The 21,380-nt window shown below is 44.9% G+C and overlaps 1 protein-coding gene across 4 annotated transcripts in view; it reads right to left on the minus strand.

Annotated features, from left to right (window-relative positions):
- Positions 1 to 1,939: 1,939 nt before the first annotated feature.
- The window catches only part of dbe (KRR1 small subunit processome component homolog dbe), a 110,298-nt gene continuing 90,857 nt past the window's right edge, over positions 1,940 to 21,380 (minus strand). For all 4 annotated transcript variants that reach the window (XM_067115606.1, XM_067115607.1, XM_067115604.1 and 1 more), the window contains 2 exons: positions 8,916 to 9,017; positions 1,940 to 2,394 (listed from right to left, as the gene is read on the minus strand). In XM_067115606.1, the coding sequence (XP_066971707.1) occupies positions 2,017 to 2,394; positions 8,916 to 9,017 (480 nt within the window). In that variant the 3' untranslated portion in view covers positions 1,940 to 2,016. The remainder of the gene's footprint in view (positions 2,395 to 8,915; positions 9,018 to 21,380) is intronic.

Below are 21,380 nucleotides of genomic sequence, written 5' to 3' on the forward strand. Positions count from 1 at the left end.
TTTTTTTAATGTTCCAAGACTAATTTTTCCTGCTTCTTACTACAAACCCATGAACTTGTAATTGTGGGAACTATTGAGAGACACGCCTCCAGGGTTAAGAGTGAGGAACATTACTTACAGTATGTAGGCAGAACTGTAAAGGGAACCTTGATATGGTACACCCATGGGACATAACCTTAGAAGACTTCTTTGCAGGTTGTAATGAATCTCCAGACAAAATACCCTTTTTCAAGAACCATTGACCTGAGAGATGGATAGTGCTCTACATTCCTGGGTCTAGATGCTTATACCTTTCTTATTCCAGCGTTATCACACCTTTATACCTTTCTTATTCCAGCTTTATCACACCTTTACTGAACAAGTTGAACACCTAGAGGCTGATAGTGATAAACCCATTGGGTAGCTCCATCAATGCACCTTGCCCGATACATTGTAGGCATAATTAAAGGTTCTTTGCAGCATTCTTTCAGCCCTTAGCTGCAACCCCTTTCGTTCATTTGCTGCATCTCCATTCATATTCTTTCGTCAGTTGTACTTCCCACCCTCTCATAACAATTTTCATAGTGCAGCTGTGAGGTTTTCCTCCTGTTACACCTTTCAAAACCTCTCTATTTTGTTTTTCAGTCAGTGCTTAATGACTTCATAAGTCTCATTGTTTCCCTATCAGCGCTGAATGACCTCATAGGTCCCACTGCATGGCCTTTGGCCTGAATTTTTATATTCCAGTGATGAATCTATTGATACCCCTTTGACTTCAATATGAGTGGTTCACTGAATTTTCAGTGTTAGTGGAGCTCCCTGGCTGGGAGAAACTTTACCAGCTTTTTATGTTTTCTGGTTCCATAACAATTTGGAGATGTTAGACCTTCATGCCTGGAGGTTTTCAGCATTGCATGAGAAATTGAGGCCTTGTAGCAGCAACAGCCAAAGAGATCTCCAACTTTGCCAAGCATCTACGTTCGACCTTTACATATGAAATGGAACATCCTACGTGGTTGGTGCAGTTAAGGTGGCATTGATCTAGTGAATGCCACTGTTCCATTGATTGCCATTTTCCCCAAAATGCTTGAGACAAACAAAGATGTTCATCTTTGGAACCAAAGTTTATATTTCTGCTCTGTCGGAAGTCTATTTTCAAGGGCTTAATGTGGGTTTTTAAGAAGGTTTTCCAGCACTTCAAAAAGGACAGTCCCCAGCAAGTTACCAAAAGTCCAAGATTAGAGCTCTTGCTAGCTCTTAGGCTTTTCTAAATCTCCATACAAGCCTCTGGGTCAGGGTTCTCTAGCTGACTTAATGAAAACATTCTTTCCCCTGGAATTTGCATTTTTAATGCAGGTCCTTCCATTCTTGGAGATAATGCTGTCTGAAATTTTGCCCAGTTATCCCACAACAATCACCAAACTTTAAGGAACCTGGATGTGTCCTGCACTTAGCAGAAAAGGCAGAGTGAAAACTTGGCAGGCAGTGTTAACTTCTGAGTCAGGGTTGAAGATGTCCGAGCTGCTACTGCTAGTCTAATCTCTGCCTCAAATGTTGTAATACGCATTTGTGGAGTAATGGGCTTGTCCTTTGCATGAACAGTTTTTATTTTTTCTTGTTTGCAAATTGTATCTCAAAAAAAATTTCACAGCTTATAATGCTAATAACCTTACACAAGGCATTTCCAAGTGAAGATAAAATGCCATGCTTCATAAATTGTAAATAAGCAATGCTGATGATGAATAGGTTTTTGTGGGTGAACAATCCCTCATGCATCAGCTGTATAAACTAAGCAGCAATCTGACAACTGATCTCCAGTATTGATTATGTAAGCTAAAAGGAATATTTAACTACTAACTATAATTAAATGTAAGTTTGGCATTAATCTTTCATTATTTTGAAACAATCAACTGATGGACATTTTCTAACAAAAGGTTGGTATCTCAATGACCTTCACAGGTTGATTCCAATCATTTTTATTGATTTATCACGTTCTTTATCAAATTACAAACATACTGAGAGATAAATTGGAACACATTAATTTGTCTTAGGATGGTGTTTCTTTGCCTTTTTAACTTTATTCTTAAGAGCAGCAATGTCAACATCAGAACTTCCCTTGGCGTACTGACCCGAATATTTTGGCTCTTCGGGTGGGATAAACGGCTTGGCTCTTTTCTCCTTGCGCCTGGCTCCCGGTTCGTATTTCTGTTTGCCATCAAACTTCCTCTTCTTCCCTTTGCCCTTCTGGTCTTCACAGACGAAGTATTTTCCCTCCGAAAGTGACTTGTCGAACTTTCTTTCGGTTGGTTCTGGTGGGAATGGAGTGTATGGCTTCTTCTTCTCAAGATTCTTAGGTTTTTTACTCTGGACATTCCTGTGTGTTAACTTGGGCAAGAATCTGCTCCAGTCCTCTTTCTGTAAATAGAAAAATACAGCTTTAGCATCCCATAATAATGGACAAATTTCAATGGCATAAAGCTTTCAGTCGCTCCTAACAAACAAACCCCCATTTTACTGAGCCTAATTTGCCTGCAGGCAAAGATGGAACATAATTGAACACACTGCTGCTACATGGGAAACCAAATGCATGACACTCGAGTTACAAGTCTGAATGGAGATTTTGGTGTGCTTTACTTGTAAAACACAGGGCTAGTCCTGCACTGACAGAATGTCACATCAGGTCTCAAAAGTCAGTCTGAGAGTAATGACAGAAAGGCTCAAAGGAAGGTTTAAATGTGCTACGAGATGCTAAGTTTGGGTTTGTGAAAGCAGAGTACAAGAAGTTACATTTTTTTTTTATTTAAAATGCTGTCAAAGAGCTAGAGGACTTAAATTTTGTGTTTTAAGTGTGTTTTACAGATTATGAAATGGCTTCTGATTGCGTGAACATGGACTAGTAAGTATGCTGTAAAGTCCCCGCTCAACGGGATCTCTATGACGAATCCCGTTTTCTGCGGTGCCTTCACAGCCAACTTGAGGTCGCACGTACACAATCTTATCATTATTGTGATTTGTATATTTATTACCTGTTCATTTGCCCTTGTACCACGTATGTGTGTCAGAGTATTTTTATGTCCAACCAGCTATTGTTAATCATCATGTTTTCTTTATGTACCTGTCCTGTTTTGTGTTAGAGAAATAGTTTGACCTAAGGTCACTTGTAAATTTTTGTACTCGCGGTCTCTGCATATACGCAGACGTCCGCACGCCGCTTTATAAGCGGATCGCTTCATCAATAAACCAGCAGTACTTGTCTTCCTGCTCATTATTTCGCACTCTCTCACAGTGGTGACCCCCGGAGTGGTTCCTGGAGCCATTAACGGACCCAAACGGCAACTCAGTCTTGGCCCGATGAACCAACCCACGCCCCTTGTCGGCAAATCACCGGCGTCATTAGCGGACCCATACAGCACACTCCCAAGCGTGTATTGACGTGAGTGTTCCCTCACACTCCAAGTGAGAGTGCGGAATGAGCATGGACATAGACATCCCCGCCCACATACAAATTACCGCAAACTTCTCGGAGGCAACCCCCTCCCACGCACTCCTCCACGCCGGTGCCCGCTCCCCGCGCGATGTCCCTCCTGACGGACCAACCAAGGGCAGCCCTCAGCATAAAGCTGCTGCCTTTCACCCATCAGAACCCAGCGTCCTGGCCCTACAGGATTGAGGGGCAATTCAGGGTGGCAGGCCTGACCGACGAGGTGCTGAAGGCTGACATCACCATCAATGCCCTGCCACCTTCCAGGAGTTAAAAGGCCACTCTTGTCGAGACCTGCTCCCTGCCGGTCTCCGAGAGAGCCACCCGCGCCCTCAACCCCCGGCAGGAAACGAACCTCTTGGAGACATGGCATGCCCTCCAGGACCTCCTCCTCCTCCCCAAGACTGACAGCAGCAGCAGGCACAAAGAGATTAGCCTGTCTAGGGAGATCCTCCTGCGGCAGCTACTCCCAGAGGTCTGTGGTCAGATCACGGAGCCATACACCCTGCCAGTCACGGACCTGATCAAAGTGGCGCAGCAGCTGACGGACTCCACAAGGGCAGCGAAGCAAGCATCCATGCCCGCACACCCCATCAACTGCCTCCAGCCGGAGGACCCCACCAGCAGAAGAAGTAAAGGCCGGGGCTTTTCTATTACAACCACAGGTTCGGTAAAGCTGCCTAAAATTGTGAAGCCCCCTGCCTTTTCTCCCCTCCAAAAAATGGGGGAAGCGGCGGCCACCCCCACAGGCCGCCATGGCAGCAGCATCTGAGACACCCAGGGGCCCCGCACCAGTAGCCTTCTACGTCCACGACACTGTCTCCAGCAGGATGATGCTGATCGACACTGGGGCCATGCGGTCAGTGTTCCCGCCTTCCAGAGAGGACCGCAGACATCCGCTGGACCTGGCTGCCTCCCTGACGGCCACCAACGTGTCCCCCATTCTCTCCTACAGCACCATGCTCCTGTCGTTCTCCATCCTTGGCCGGAGGTACGAGTGGAACTTCATCGTCGCAGACGTTAGGACCCCACTCCTGGGTGCGGACTTCCTCGCCCACTTCAGACTGGCAGTCGACGTCGGCCGCAATCGCCTGCTGGACACCGAGTCCTGCCAGTCCCTGCCTTTGTCACCGGGCCCCAGGGAGCCCACAATCTGTTCCGTCACTCCTCACCAGTACGGCTCCCTCCTGAAGGAATTCCAGGAAGTGTTCAAACCTGGGCTTCATCAGGTGCCCAGGACCCCTGCCAAACACGGGATATATTGCCACATCAAGACGAGGTCCCCTGCCGCATGCAAAGTTCCAAAGGCTTCCCCCACAGTGCCTTCAGGAGGCCAAGAAGGCCTTTGCCGAGATGGAACGGATGGGCATATGGAAGAGGGCTCCCAGCCCATGGGCCTCCCCCCTTCACATGGTACAGAAAGCAGACGGCACCTGGAGACCCTGCGGCGACTACAGGCAGCTCAACCTTGCTACAGAACCCGACCACTACCCTCTACTAAACATGCAGGACCTAACGGCCTCCTTCCATGGGGCCAAAATATTCTCAAAATTAGATCTCTTGAAATCATATTTTCAGGTACCAGTAGCTCCAGAGGACATCCCCAAAACCGCCATCGTCACGCCGTTCGGGTCGTACATCTTCGCTTTCTCCACCTTCAGCCTGAGCAACGCAGGGGCGACCTTTCAGAGACTAATGGACAGCATCCTAGGGGACCTGAACTTCTGCATCTGCTACGTCGATGATATCCTAATTTTTTCCAGATCCCACAAGGAACACCTACTGCACATCCGGAAGGTCCTGCAGCGCCTGCAGGAGAGTGCTGCAGGAGAGTAGCCTCGTCGTCAGGTTCGACAAGTGCACCTTCGGCGTCGATAAGGTGGAGTTCCTGAAACAGGAGGCATCTGCCCAGTTTCATCAAAAGTTGAGGCCATCGTCAGGTTTCTCACCCCTACTTCCGTCAGGGCCATACAAGAATGCCTCGGAATGGTCAACTACTACAGGAGATTCATCCCGGGGATCATGCACAACATGGCACCCCTGACGGAGATCCTCAAGGGCCGTCCGAAAACCGTAGAGTGGGGCACTGACCAGCAAAGGGCCTTCTACCTGACGAAGGCCGCCCTCACCAAGGCAACAGCTTTGGCCCACCAGGACCCCAGCGCTCCCCTCCAGCTGACAACGGACGCCAGCAACGTCGCCTGCCGGGCCGTCCTGGAGCAAGTCGTCAACGGAGCCCCTCGGTCCATCGCCTTCTTCAGCAGAAAGCTCAGCCCCACCAAATCCCACTACAGCACCTTCAACAGGGAACTCTTTGCGGTGTACCAGGTGGTACACCACTTCAAATTCCTCCTGGAGGGTACGCCCTTCACAGTTTGGACAGACCACCAGCCGCTGGTCCACGCCTTCACAAAGCTGGGGATGCATGGTCTTCCAGGCAGCAGCGGCACCTTGCTGCCATCGCGGAGTTCACCTGCACCATCAAGTACCTCCCCAGCAGGAAGAACCCAGTAGCCGACGCCCTCTCAAGGATCGAAATCGACGCAGTGAGCTCGGGATCGACTGCGAGGACCCCGCCCGTGAACAAGCCGGCGACCCAGAGACTCCAACTTACCGCACCACCATAACGTCGCTGAAGTGGAAGGACGTGCCCCTCGGCCCTGGAGGGCCAACACTGCTGAGCGACGTAAGCACTGGCCACCCCCGCCCACTGGTGCCCACCTCCCGTCGTTGGCTGGTCTTCGACGTCATCCACGGACTGTCCAACCCTCCAGCAGAACGATGGCCAGGCTACTGGCGGAGAAGTTCATCTGGCACAGCATACAGAAGGATGCAACAGCCTGGGCAAGGCAGTGCATACAGTGCCAGGCCAGCAAGATAGGGTGACAGAATCGGGGGTGGGCGACTTTCCCCAGCTGGTGAGACATTTTGGGGACATCCATGTTGACGTAGTGGGTCCTCTTCCCCCAGCAGGAGGAGCAAGATACCTTCTAACAGTCGTCAACTGCTCCACTAGGTGGCCCAAAGCTGCGCCCGTGGAAGAAGCCACCTCCAGTGCGTGCCCAGAGGCCCTCCTCTCCAGCTGGATTAGCCGGTTCGGTGTCCCGGACCATATAACTACGGACAGGGGCCCCACCTTCCTGTCCCAGCTGGGAACTGCCCTGGCATGCCTGCAGGGGACCACTCACCACAGCACCACCACCTACAACCCCGCAGCCAATGGAATGGTTCCACAGGTCCCTGAAGGTGTCCCTCATGGCTCGTTGCACCTCCGAGAACTGGAATTACCAGCTGCCCTGGGTCCTCCTTGGGCTGAGGACCGCCCCCAGAGCCAACCGCGACCCGTTTGCAGCAGAAAAGGTCTTCGGAGAGACCCTCGTAGTCCTGGGGGAACTCATCACAGAGGACCAGGGCGACTCAACAACGCAGAGGCTCTGCGACAGGGTTGGGAAGTTCGTCCCCTGCCGGCAGACATATACCAACAGGATGTCCCCCTTCATGCCTCCCAGTCTGTCCTCCGCCACCCACGTCTTTGTCAGGAATGATGCTGTACGTCCACCCTTAACCAGGCCCTACAGGGGGCCTTTCCTCGTACTTGAGAGAAACCAAAAGGCATTCTGGGTGGCTGTCCATGGGAAGGAAGACTGGGTATCAACAGACCGCCTCAAGCCTGCTTCTTGGAGGAAGACGTCGGGGGCACTTCCCAAAGCCCCCTGCAGGAGGTGGCGCCCCACAGCCAGCCCCGTCTGCAAGAAAACCTCGTCCGGGCAGGACTGCAATCCAACATACCCATCCACAGGACACCAAAGAAGACAAACACCCTACATCTTTGGGGGGGAGTATTGTTAAGTCCCTGCTCAACGGGTTCTCTATGACGAACCTCCCGTTTTCTACGGTGCCTTCACAGCTGACCTGAGGTCGCACATACACAATCTTATCATCATTATTGTGATTTGTATATTACCTGTTCATTTGCCCTTATACCACGTATGTGTGTCAGAGTATTTTTATGCCCAACCAGCTATTGTTAATCATGTTTTCTATATGTACCTGTCCTGTTTTGTGTAGAGAAACAGTTTGACCTAAGGTCACTTGTAAATTTTTGTACTCGTGGTTTCTGCGTATATGCAGACATCCGCATGCCGCTTTATAAGCGGGTCGCTTCGTCAATAAACCAACAGTACTTGTATTCCTGCTCATTATTTCGCACCCTCTCACAATACTAGAAACAATCTGACAGAAAACTTGTATTGGAATGAAAAGCTGCAATTGAGGTTAATGAAAAGCAGAGTGAATAGTGAGCTGGAAGATGATGAGACAAGGCTATGTGATGTTCAGTGATTTATTTTCAAACATACAGTAGATCTTTAATGGCAACAGAAAATGTGGGTGTTCAGTTTAGAAATCATTAGGCATGTTAACAATACAATACTAATGACCAATTGAGCTGAAAAGCTGAACAGACTATTACAAGGAGTAAAGGCAGCCAGTGAGAAAAATAGTTCCTGATTCTTACTACGGGTGTCCTTGAGACTATTTGGTCCTTTGTACATAAGTAAAATTATTTCTGCTGCACTGAATCTAAATATTGACAGGCAGGTACTGAACTGAACTTTAACATTTCTCTGTTATCTAAAGATTAATAATTTGGAGAAGATCTACAGGTGCTTGAATCACTTGTCAATGTTCCAGTTATGAAAAAAGTACTGAAAAGGTAACTTCAATAGCAGGCAAAATCTTCAACACAAGATGGATCCCTTATATCACCTGGTACTAGCCTAATTTGTCTATTCCTTGTACAGAACCTCAAGGGGCTTGCTGGTAGATGATTGACAGAAATTGGAAAAACTAATGAGACATTACTTATTTAGTTAGATAGTCAGGCTTCATAAACATTGAGACATTACTTATTTAGTTAGATACTCAGGCTTCATAAACATTAAGTATTCCATCAAATGCGTTGTAGTTTTGTAGTTATTGGGGATTTCCCACAACCACCTCCACAAAGCAAAACATAATCATATTATTCAGGACAATATATTGTTACAATTAATTACAATCCAGTATCTTTTACCAAAAAAGTCCTATCAAAATTAAGTAATGTCGTCATCTCCCAAATGCTGCTAGAGTCATCAGCCACAATCAGGCTGTCCAACTTAAGAAACCTACGGTAAAAGAAGTATGGGTTTTCACCTCTGAAAACAAATACAAGTGAGTAAAGATGTGAAACCAGTGGTACAAGCAAATGAGGCACAGTCACAAAACTAATATAACCAAGATGACAAAAGGCCCCAGTAAACACCACATATTGTGTTTTAAGCTACTGCTTCATACCATTAACCTCTCCATCAATGAACTTAAGTACCTCTGGTGGCTCCTGAAGACAACTGAGAGAGAAGGAGAGAAATACATTAGTTTTTAAATACAGTAAATTATAAATAGTATTTCTACTTACACTCAGCTGAGGATTTTTTGCCAGCTCTCTCTTAATCATTAAACATTTCAGTAGATATACGGGGTGTATATTTTTCATTGTCTTTTTCACAACATCCATTACCTATAAAAAGAAAGAAAATTACTGATAACATATCTTTATCAACAACAATAATGTATGTGGCAGCAGTTATCACGGATAAGACAAATTCTTTTTTTCCTCCATGTAAAATATGTGCATAATTATTTTCCATGGAAACAAACAACATTTCTGAGAGATACATCTAAATATCTGCCTATATTATATATACTGCTGTATCAAACATACTCAAAACCTCCTTGTCGTAACAGATTGTTTTGATAATACTCTGTCATTTATTTATTCTACTCCAGAGAAAACTTTGTAAGCAGATTGAATTTATAAGCTAATACAGTAATACTAGTACATTTTTTAATATGCATTACCTTTTATACTCAACCAGAGTTGTTCAGTATACTGTACTGTATATATCAGCTTCATTTTCATAACACTGTCATTTTTGTATGCATGATATAAAAGCTTGATTCTACACAATAAATAGTACAATTATGCACAAAAGCTGTTCTTTCCCAGCTAGTTGTAAGAGAGCTACAGCTGAAGTTGTCGAACAAAAATACTATACGGTTATAAGAGAGTGCTCCATTAATCCAGACAGCTATAGCTGTGAAGACATATGGTGATCTACCAGCAAACTTGTGAACACCAAAAACAGGGTTAAAATAATGGTATAACAATAGAGATTTGAATAATAACAGTCCACTACCCAGGGAAATAATGAAAATATTACATTCATAAATATTTTAGTGAATTCTGAACAGTCAGTACCATTGGAAATATTTCTACTGAGCTAATTTCCCTTAGCAATTCACTCACTAGTATATTCTTGAAGGTATTGCAGTTAAAAATATGTACGTTCTATTAAAACATGCTGCGCTGATACAACAAATTGCAATGATATAAAAATAACTCCAAGAGAGGTCAAAATGAAGTAGACTCATAAGCACTAAAAGTAGACAGTATATAGCTGAAGGGGCACATTGATGCCATTAGGCCCCATTATAAAGTAAATGCTTGTTTCTACCTTATTTTTTAAGGGATCTGCCTCAAATTTTTACCACTTATTCTACAACTAATAATGAAAATTCTCTCATGGGGAAATATATTAAGTCCATGAGAGGGGAAGAGGGCAAGCTCCGATTCTGTAATTACTTGGTAAGTATATATGAAACTTAATAAAATTTTCATATAAGTAACTTACAAAGAAAATAATAATAACATAGCTGAATCCCACACTGACAGGAGGTGGGATACATGGACATATTCTACTCCAAAACATTAAGTAATATTAATGAATCTGAAATAGAAAAGTCAGCTAGCATTGAAACAATGCTTGTTGTTTCCTTACCTGGTAAGAGAGCTACTGCTGACAAAGCATATACAAGTGCCCTTGCCCTGGGCACAGTACCAATATAAAAAATAACCAGACAATGCTTTCACCTACACTGAAAAAACCACAACCCATCCACTGAGACTGGTGGGTACTCCAGGTACATTGTACCCCCTGGCTCCCAAAAATTTAACACCTTACTTCAAGGTGAAGAGATAGTAAGAGAAAATGAGAATTCTATGCTTCCTCCCCAATACCATGCCAGCCACTGAAAATGGCCCCAAGGTACTGCAATTTTCAAACACTCTTTCAACTTCTTTCAAATAGTGAGACGCGAAGACTGGTTCGCACTTCCAGTAGGTCGGCTGCAGAATGGAAGTGAGGGACATATGTGCCTGAAAGCTAATAAGGTTGAGACTGCCCTGGTGTCATGAGCTTTCACTTTAATAGGCAAAATTGTCCTCCTGAATCTGAGAGTGCACCTCAAAAATTAAGTCTTTGACAAAGAAGGACAATGTGTTCTTAGTCAGAGGGTGCAACAGGTTCTTGACAGAGCACCAGAGGTTACTGGATTGTCCTCTGATCGTCTCAGTCCTGCTCAGGTAATAACTTAAAGCCCTAACAGGACAAATAACTCTTTTCTTCTTCTTCTTCTTCAGAGCCAAGGTATCCGTTAAGGACTTAATGGAGAAAGAATGGGGGTCAGGGCTTGGAAGGGTCCTCGTTCTTGGCAAAAATCCAAGGGTAAAGTAGCAAACTGCATCTCGTGAAAAATCTACCTTTTATCGATGGCTTGGAACTCGCTAATATGTTAGCGGTATCCAAGGCCACGAGTGAGAGAGTCTTTCAAGTAAAGGTTCTCTGAGAAGAGGAACTAAGGCGTTCAATAGAGGGACCTGTCAGCCACTTCAACACTGTCCGTTATGATCTGGGATTGACACAAAATTCAGGACCCCTGTGTTTAAACACTGAGCTAAACACAGCTCCATACTTCTAAGGGTGGAGGACAAGAGATTCCTAGATCCCCTCAGGTAAAGAGGGAAATACACAATTTGGGTCACAGGCGTCTCATAAGAAGAGACATTATAGAGGGATGAATAAATTTGTTTGTAGTTAGCATTTCCAAACATTCTTGTGAGAGAGAGAGAGAGAGAGAGAGAGAGAGAGAGAGAGAGAGAGAGAGAGAGAGAGAGAGAGAGAGAGAGAGAGAGAGAGAGTGAGTAATTGTCGTTAGTGAGTGCTTGGTTGTTGGAAGAGGGATGAGGTCGTTAGTTTGTTTACTGGCGCTGTCTGTCTGTGGAATATGTGAAGAATTTTTCAGTTTTTGAGTGAGTCTTGAGTCAGAGCTAGTGCCGGTCAGTCGTTTGGTCTTGGACAGTTTTTTGTGTGCTTTTGAGAGTTCTTGGTTTTCTTGTTGTGTATATGGTTCATGTGTCTCTTCTTTTTTTTTTGTTCGTTGTTGGTGGAGGGTCTGTTCTCAGTTTTGTTTTGTGGTTTGGTGTGCTGTGATTGGCGACCGTGGACCTTTTCTCCATCTCCAGCAACCGAAGATCAGAGTGAGTGTTGTTTGTTTGTGGGTTTGAATTCCGCCACATAATATTTGGCGCCCAACGTGGGGCGGCTGGTGTTGCAGCTGCAATTAAGATTGGTGGCGGGTGGTGTGACTGGAGGAAAGGATGGAAGAGGAACTGGTGAGGTTGAGAGAGGAGTTGCGGCTGGCAAGAGAGGAAAATGTAGGGTTGAGGAGTGAGAATGAGAACTTGAGGCTGCAGTTGGAAGAGATGGGATCATTGGTAAAAGGAGCGAAAGAGGAAATGAAAGGGGAGATGAAAGAGTCAGAAGAGAGGCTGGATAAAAAGTTGGAGGGGATGATGAAAAGTGTGGAAGAAATGGTGAAAGGTATGTTCATGGGTGTTTTTGGAGAAGGGGCTGTTGGAGGCAGGTTCTCTGGAACGTGTGAAGGGGCAAGAGAGAAAGAAAAGGAGGAAGAAATGAATGGAAGCGTGAGTGATGAAAGTGATGTGGGAATAGGAAGTAAAAAACGAGAGAATGAGAGGCAGGCTAAGGAAAAGGGGAATAAAAAGCAAGGGAAGGAACAGAGGGAAGGTAAGGATAAGTCAGGGGAAGGAAAAGGGAAGAAGGGAAAAGGAAAGAAAACTGGTAAGAAGGGCAAGGAAGTGGGAAAGGCAGGAAAGAAGGGAGAGGGTGAAGATACTAGTGATAGTGAGGTGGATGGAGGTGAAAGGATAAAAGTGGATGATAAGAGGAAGAAGAGTGTAATGAGTAAGATGAAATGTAAGTGCGGAAGTGGACTCTTTGTATTCAGAAGAGGGTATGAAAGGACAGAGTGAAAGTAGCAAAAGTGAGAGTGAAAGTGAGAAAGAAGTGAGAAAGGCTATGTATGTGAGGGAGGTACCCCGGTGTGAAAGGTATAATGAGTATGGAAGTAGGGATGTGCATGATTTCTTTAGGGAGTATGAAAGGTTTTGTCAGGATAAGTATGGGGAGAGTAAGAGAGTGTGGGGCGAGAATTAGGAGAATATTTGACTGGGTTTTTTGCTTGATATGTATAGGGTTATTATGAGTGTGGGAGATGTTGAGTATGACAAGGTGAAAGCTAGACTAGTTGAGCAAGCGAGGCATATGAAAGTGAGTGTTAAGTATAAGAGGAAGAATGAATTTGATGAGGCAAGAATGAGAGCTGGGGAAACCTTGTCACTGTATGCTTGTAGGCTGGAGACGTTGGCAAGGAAGAAGTTTGGGGATGATGGGATAGATGAATGTAAGGAGTTAGTACGGAAGTTGTTAGGGACAGTGCCAGATGGAGTTAGAGAATTTGTGAACTTGAAGCGGAAGGAGAAGAAAAGATGGACGAGTGAAAGGTTGACTTGGGGAGAAATTTTGGAAATTGTAGATTATGAGCTTGACAGGGTTATAAAAGAGAGCAGAAGTATGAGTGTAAGGGCTGGGGTAGATGAGAGAGTGCCAGAGTTTGGAAGCTTTAGGGATGCAGTGTTGAGGGGCCCAATGAGAATGGCAGATAGTGTAATAGATAGGAGTGTAAGAGCAAGTAATGTGGAGGTGCCAGTGAGGATGAATGGTGGGTTTGTAAGGGAACAATGGGTTGGACGGGTTAGGGATAGTAGTGTACAGAGGGGAAGGTCAGTGAGTGGAAGTCGAGCAAAGTGTTTTAGATGTGGAAAGGAAGGACATACAAAGAATGAGTGTAGGTGGGCTTTAGGAGCGTGTTTCGGGTGTGGGCAATCGGGACATTTGGTAAGTGAGTGTATGAAAGATAGGGGGGTTAAATGCTACAGGTGCGGACAGGTGGGTCATATTGCTAATGGTTGTAGGGGTACCCGAGTGAATGTAATATGTGGCAACTGTGGTAAGAATGGGCATTATGCGAGAATGTGTTCAGAACCGAGAGCGAAGTGTGTCAAATGTGGAATGGAAGGGCATGTATCAAGTGTATGTAGACGAAAGAGGGTGACTGTGACAGCGAATTCGGGAAACAGAGTGTGAAGGGGTTCAAATGGGTGGATCCTCCAGGATGCAAGCAGTGCGTGTGATGCATGTACGTGAGGGGTTGTTGCATGAGAATCAGCAATTTGTTTTGATAGAGTATGGTAGGAAACATAAGAAAGGGAAGAACGTAAGTGAACGGAATGGTCGTAAGTTGTGTGATAGGGGTGTGAGTGCCAAAGTGGAAATGAGTGATAAAGCGTGTAATACAGATGAATGGGATGCTATGAATAGAACGCATAGCATATGCGGGTTTGATATAGCTGAGTTGACTGAACGTGTAGGGGTTAGTGAACGGTTGGAGGTGAGCGAAAGTGTAAGAGTAAGAGAGCGTAGCAGTAATATACGAGTGATTGAAAGCATGAATGAATTGTTGCAAGAATTGGAAAGGTCAATGAGCGAATGGGATGGGTTAGTTGACGAATTGGGGGAGGTATTTGGGAACGAGTTAGAGGGTATATGTGATTGTGGATGAAATTGAGAGCGGTAGTAGTGAAGAAGATAGCGTGAATCTGAGAGAGAATGGAGGAGAAGATGTGAATTTGAATGTTGCTAGAAGCAAGAGTGATTCTGAGAGAATGATTGCATGCCCGCGAACGCGATCTAGAGGACCTGCCAGTGAGCATCCGTGGGTGTTGCGTAAGGCGATTTGAATGCAGTGTGAAAGGTGTTTGTTAGGAAATGCTAAAAGGGGGGAGAATTATAGAGGGATGAATAAATTTGTTTGTAGTTAGCATTTCCCAACGTTCTGTGAGAGAGAGAGAGAGAGAGAGAGAGAGAGAGAGAGAGAGAGAGAGAGAGAGAGAGTGTAATTGTCGTTAGTGAGTGCTTCGGTTGTTGGAAGAGGGATGAGGTCGTTAGTTTGTTTACGGCGCTGTCTGTCTGTGGAATATGTGAAGGATTTTTCGGTTTTTGAGTGAGTCTTGAGTCGGAGCTAGTGCCGGTCAGTCGTTTGGTCTTGGACAGTTTTTTGTGTGCTTTTGAGAGTTCTTGGTTTTCTTGTTGTGTATATGGTTCATGTGTCTCTTCTTTTTTTTTTTGTTCGTTGTTGGTGGAGGGTCTGTTCTCAGTTTTGTTTTGTGGTTTGGTGTGCTGTGATTGGCGACCGTGGACCTTTTCTCCATCTCCAGCAACCGGAGATCAGGGTGAGTGTTGTTTGTTTGTGGGTTTGAATTCCCCCACAACATTGAGTCTGAGACATCGGCTACAGAAAATCGCCCCTTAGCCTGGAAGAAGCGGCTACGTAATCGACACCTGCATCTTGCAACAGCCTCTGCAGCACGTCTTGAAAACTTTTTACACTGACAAGCTTCCAGACAGTCTGAAGCCTGTCAGGGCAAGAGCGGACAACTCTTTGGTATCTCTCAAAGTGAGGTTGAGTAAATACGTTTTTTGGGGAAGGATTCTCAGAAAGTCCATCCACAACCGTAGCAGGTCCTGGAACCATTCTTTCATGGGTGAGAACGGGGCTAAGAGAGTCATCGTAACATTGCTATGAGCCCAAGACTTGTTCCACACTTCCCTGGCCATACTGAAGTGTGGAAAGGGGTAGAAGACCAAGTAAGACCAATCTAGTATTATGGCGTCTGTTGCCCAAGCTAGAGGGTCCAGGACTGGAGAACAAAAAGGAGGAAGGCGATGGTTCCTTGGGGTGGCAAACAGGTCCAAAGTCGTCATGCCCCATAGTTTCGCAGAATGTGATAGACCAGGGGATCCAAGGTCCACTAGGTGGGAAGGACCTGGTGTCGACAGCTCAGTTTGTCCACCAGAATATTTAGTTTGCCATGAACATATCGAGTGAGTCTGGTCCGTGAATAAATCGAGTGACTAGACTCACTCGGTTTTGATCTGTCCACAGTAGAAAGTCTCTAGTTGCCTGGCAGAGAGAATATAAGTGAGTGCCACCTCGCTTTCACATGTGTGTAGGGCTGTGGTATTGTCTGAATGGACTACCACAGTCTTGTTGTGAACTAGGGTCAAGAAGCACTGAAGCCCTAAGTGAACTGCTTTCAGCTCTCTGACGTTGATGTGAAGGTTCTGTTCTTCTGGTGACCACATCCTGGAAACTTCCTGGTTTCCCGAGAGGGCTCCCCAGCCTGGAATCGAGGAATCTCAATAGAAGTCTAGGTCTGAGCTCAGAGGATGAAAGTATTTCCTTTCGAAAGTCTACGTTCAGACCGCCAGCACTGCCAGTCCGACTTGAACTTCTGGTTTATGGGAAACATGCAGGCGTCTGACTGTGTTTCCCTGTCCCAGTTGGCCTTGAGGAGAACTACCAAACCATCATATGAAGTTTGCTTAACTTAATGAACATCTTGATGGACAACAGGGTCCCCAGTAGGCTCATCCACTGATGGGCTGAGCAAGACAAAAGGGCAAGAAACTTGTGGACCGTCTGAAGGCAGCTGGTGATTCTCTTGGCAGATGGAAAAGCCCAAAAAGTCCGAGAGTTGAGACTCATCCCAACATAGAGGAACTCTTGTGACAGGGCCAACTGAGACTTCTGAAGGTACATGACAATTTCCAGTCCCGAGAGAGGAGATCTTCAAGTCCTTCATGCACTTTTCCCTTGAAGGGGATCAAAGAGGCAAGTTGTCCAGATATAGACTGGTGTTTATGCCTATCAAAGGAGCCATTGTTAGAGGAGTGAGGACCTAAGTGGACACAAGGTGCAGTAGAGACTCTGAAGTAAAGAGCCCAAAACTCGAAGATTTTAGCTGGCGCCAGGTGCTTGGGAGCTGGTGCTGGGCACTCCAAGAGGAGACAAGCGTTTAGATTCTGACGTGGGACTGCTGAGAGTGTCCTGGAAGATGAACCTTAGATACTTCCTGCAGTCCAGTGGATGGGGAAGTGGAAGTATGCGTCCTGCATATCCAAGTTATCATCCAATCGCCCTGGTGAATGGATGAAAGGACTGACTGGTTCGTCTCCATCTGAATTTCGTCTTCTGGGCAAAGAGATTGAGGGCGCTTTACGTTAAGGACTAGTCTCCAGACCTCGATGATTTGGGACCACAGATGGAAGTAGAAGCCTTCCAGGTTTCTCTTTTGAAGGAGAGGGGAGACCTCCAAAAGGCCGTCAAAACAAAGGGAGAACACACTAAAGGGAGCTCCCCAAGAATGGAATGGAGTAGTCCTCCGTCAGAACTTTGACAATCCACAGTTCTGTCCCTCGGATACTCCACTTCTCCTAAAATTTGAGAAGACTGGCTTCCACTTGTACACGCAGGACTTCTTCCTCATTGCTGGGCAAGGACTTGAGCTCCTCTTTATAGAACTGGCCGAGAAACAGACAATGGAGCGGGTCCTAGACTGGACATGGGCTTACTCCCAGAAAAGGGATGTAGCTGGAGAGGAGAGAGCATCTTAGGAACAAATGCAGACGAATCCTTGGGGTGTTTGGAAGAATGCGCCAAAAGTTGACTTCTATTGGAGGTCCAACTTCTGGGCCTGAGTGACTCCTTTAGTGGAAAGGAACACCAAAAATCTCTTTTCTTCAAAAACCCCATAGAGAAAAGAGCCGTAAGCTCAGGAGAGCCATCCCTGATGATCATGTTGGCACAAGAAACGACTCCTAGTCATTTCGAGGCAAAGTCTCCAACTAAATCGTTGCCCTCTTAAATCTTCTTGGCTAGCGCTCTCACCATCCAGTCTGTGCAACTGAAAGCTTCAAGCAACTCAAAGATGTCAAGTTCTGCTGATGAAAAACATAATTTTCGCCAACAAATATGTAGAGCGTCAGGAAGAAGAAAACTCCTACGGATTAAGCGCTGTAGGGGCTTTTATTGTAGTACACAACTGGTGCAGTATGATGGGAACAGATTTGGAGGTTGTTAAATGAAATTCGACTTTCCTTAACCTAATTCATTACCTTAATACTACAATGGCCATCATAAAAACTTAATATGATTCGTAAATCTTAATCTACAGAATGGAAATTTACCTATCTTTAACACTAGTTTAACAAAACTTAACCTAATTGATTACCTTAACCTACAAAACTGTAACTTAAGCTATTATTACCACAACCACCTAAAAGAACCCTAACCTAATTCAAGAACCCTAATCTCATCAACCTTAATCCACAATCCCCCCACAACTATCACTAAAACCCCAATACCTCAGGTTTCCCCCAAAATATGGTCTTTGAAACTTCTTCAGATTGGAAGTCAGATTGCTTAACATCCACCAATATCCTTTTTCCTATTGGAGAGATCAACACCTAGTTTTGTTCTTTTCCAACTGCTGTTGAATTTTATTTCCTGCAGGTGTGTTGAAATTGCCACCTTTTGGGATTTAGCGTCACATATGGAGGAAGGAGAAGAAGAGCGGCCTGACCAAATGTTTTTGTTTCTTCTGCAATCTGGCAGCTTTGTGTTCTCTCTCTCTCTCTCTCTCTCTCTCTCTCTCTCTCTCTCTCTCTCTCTCTCTCTCTCTCTCTCTCTCTCTCCCTTATCCCTTCCTCTATTTTCAGCTGCTCTTCTCTTTGATTTCTTTCTTCTTAGCAGGTAGGTGAAGGGGAGCTCCTCACTCTTTGCTAACCCATTCAAGCAAATTTTTGTTAGGACAAACTTCTGTGGCTTTGGATTTCAGATTCTTGGCGTCAACTCGAAATGAAGCATGAAATAAGCGCTGACACAATGACACATTCATAAATGACATATAAACACACACAACAAAAAACACAACAGCAAAAAATAAAAAATTCAATCACAAAAACCCATTTTCCATATTACCACCACACTCCCCCTTACTAAAATAAAGAAAATCTCATTTCCTGTTTTTTTTTTCTTTCAAAATCCCTCTCACTACCCATTCATACTCCGGAACTGGACCTTGACTTCGGGTCCATGGCCTCTCATTCACCACCTCTTCTTCACTCACTCCTACTCCAACCACACCACTCACCCAGCCTTGGTTCCAAACCATTCACACCAACCTCATTCAAACTCTGGAGACTTAAGTCTGCTAGGCTCCGACTCAAGTTATCCAAAACATCACCACTCACACTCCCTAGTGGTGCTAACTCTTTCTCACTCACACTCACTACCACACTTACTCTTTCAACACTTTCACTCAAAGGAAACTCACACACACTGATGTACCGTCTTTCTCATAACTCAGCATTGTTTACAGTCCACCCAAATCCTGTGTATCCTCATCCACATTCTTTGTACTCTCCAAGTTCACTCCTTCCACATTCCACTCAAATCCCTCAAAATCAATTACACCCTCATTCCCACTACCACCAAACAACACTGCAAGGGTATTCTCACTCCTCATGCTTACTGATTTCTCAAACCCCCCCCCAAGATCAACCAATCCATCATGTGTGCTCTCTCCAAACAATCTAGTTAACATACCCTTACTCTTTCTACTTCTTCTCCCTTTAGGCCTTCTCTTTCATTCCACCAACACTAGCTGTCTACTCCCCAATTTATATCTTCTTCCATTTCTTCACACCATTATGTATTTTGGTGGTTCTCTCCATCTCCTCAACGGATTATAGTGTGCTCTTATTACCTTCACATTTCCTTCTTCATTCTTATCTTCTAACACATAACTCAATCCATTTGACCACACTGTTTTCACTACATACGGACCTTCATATTTCTCTCGCATCTTATTCACTGTCAATCTTCTGTTCTCAACAACTTCCTTTAATACCTTATCTTCTACTTTGAAAGTCTCAAACCTTTCGTTCGCCTGTCTCCACACCTCCCGCTCTTCTTCATTCAAATCCAACCTCACTTTCACATACTCACTCAGCGACATGCCAGTGCTTTTATGTACTGACCATTATACACTGCTATCACTCTTCCTACCAACAAATCCCATTCATTCTCTCTATCCGTCAACATTCAAAACATCTCACTCAGAGTCCTTATAGTTCGTTCTGCCAACCCATTCACACTGGGCTTGTATGGAGTTGTTACCACATGCTTGATACCCCACTGTCTCATATTTTGTTGGAACGGTCTACCAACAAATTCCGGCCCATTATCACTCAACGTTCTTACCAGCTTCCTCACACATGCAGGCAACAAGACCATACTGACCACTCTTGCAACATTCTCATTAGTTTTATTCTTCACCACTGCACAACTTACAAACTTACTCTTATGATCTACCATAACAACCACTCCTACATTTCCTATTGCAGTTACTGGCAAAGTTACACAATCAATTGCCACTAACTCAGACAGCTCTTTCATACTCGACTTCAAGACAGGTGGGCTAGCATACACTGATATTTTCCCCTCTGACATTCTTCATATGTAACTGCCACATCTGTACAAATTTTCTTTAAATACAAGGAAAACATTTGCCCTTGCATACACTCTGTTAACTTAAACTTCCCAATATGTCCATATTTCTCATGGACTAACATACACATCCCCACTGCTCCACTCGTTGAGAACACTGGAACATACATCAACTCTCCCATCCTCTCTCTTGAAAAATACACCACTCCTTCACACAACATTAATCTCTCAGCAAACTGCATCCATTTACTCAACAACAAAGGCCATCTTCTTCCAGGTACTCCCTCTCTAATAAACCTCTTGACCATCTTCTTCCAGGTACTCCCTCTCTAATACACCTCTTTAACTCACTCACTATCAAACACTTCCGCTGCATCTCCTCAACATCCTCTGTTGTTAGCAATTCATTCTCACTCTTGTCCAACTCCACTATATCCTCCTCCTCACTCAGACTCCTATTAATCACTCCCACAAACCTGGACATACTTACCGCCTCACTTTGAATTTTCCTTATTACAACCTCATCTTTCATCAGAACTCCTTTCCCAACATCCACTACCTGTCAATTCTTCCTCAGAGTCTATCCCAAACAGGAAACAATACAGCATTTGCTCATCTCCCAATATTACAAAGTAATCTCTTCCATCTCAAACTCTCCCAACTTTACCTTCAACCTCACTTCCTCCCATCCAACTGATCGTCCTGCTATACTCTTAATGATGCATTCACAACTCTCCTTTTAAAGTTCCAATTTACTCTCACAACATCCCTAATCACACAAGCGTTCACCAACAATATTTGTGCTCCCGTGTCAACCAAACCACAATATTGTCCTCCACTGATATCTACTCCCACAACCATTGCATTTCCCCTCTTGTGTACACAATGACACTTGTCCCTACCACCACCCAAACATCCTTCACTTACTTCCTTACTGCCATCTTCCACTTCCAACAACTCTGACGTTCTCTTGGCTTCTGCTCCAGTTCCATTTCCTGTTATTCCCCACATCACTTGCACATTCTTTCTTCCTCTTTCCATCCAGTCTCTCCTACACTCCTCCAACAAAGCTTGCATCACTCATATCTCCTCACTCACCAAAGCATTCTTATACAGTATGTCCTTCCACTTACCACCTCAGACCCAAAGTACATCTCCTTTGGTTCATCATCCCTCTACTCTCAGGTCTTCTAGGATCTCTAGAAACATCCTCCCAATTTAAGCTCTTCCCGACCAGCTTCCAATCTTTTTCTTCTCATTCAAAATTCCT

The sequence above is a fragment of the Macrobrachium rosenbergii genome, chromosome 13 (genome assembly GCF_040412425.1).
Source record: "Macrobrachium rosenbergii isolate ZJJX-2024 chromosome 13, ASM4041242v1, whole genome shotgun sequence".
NCBI classification, from domain to species: Eukaryota; Metazoa; Arthropoda; class Malacostraca; order Decapoda; family Palaemonidae; genus Macrobrachium; species Macrobrachium rosenbergii.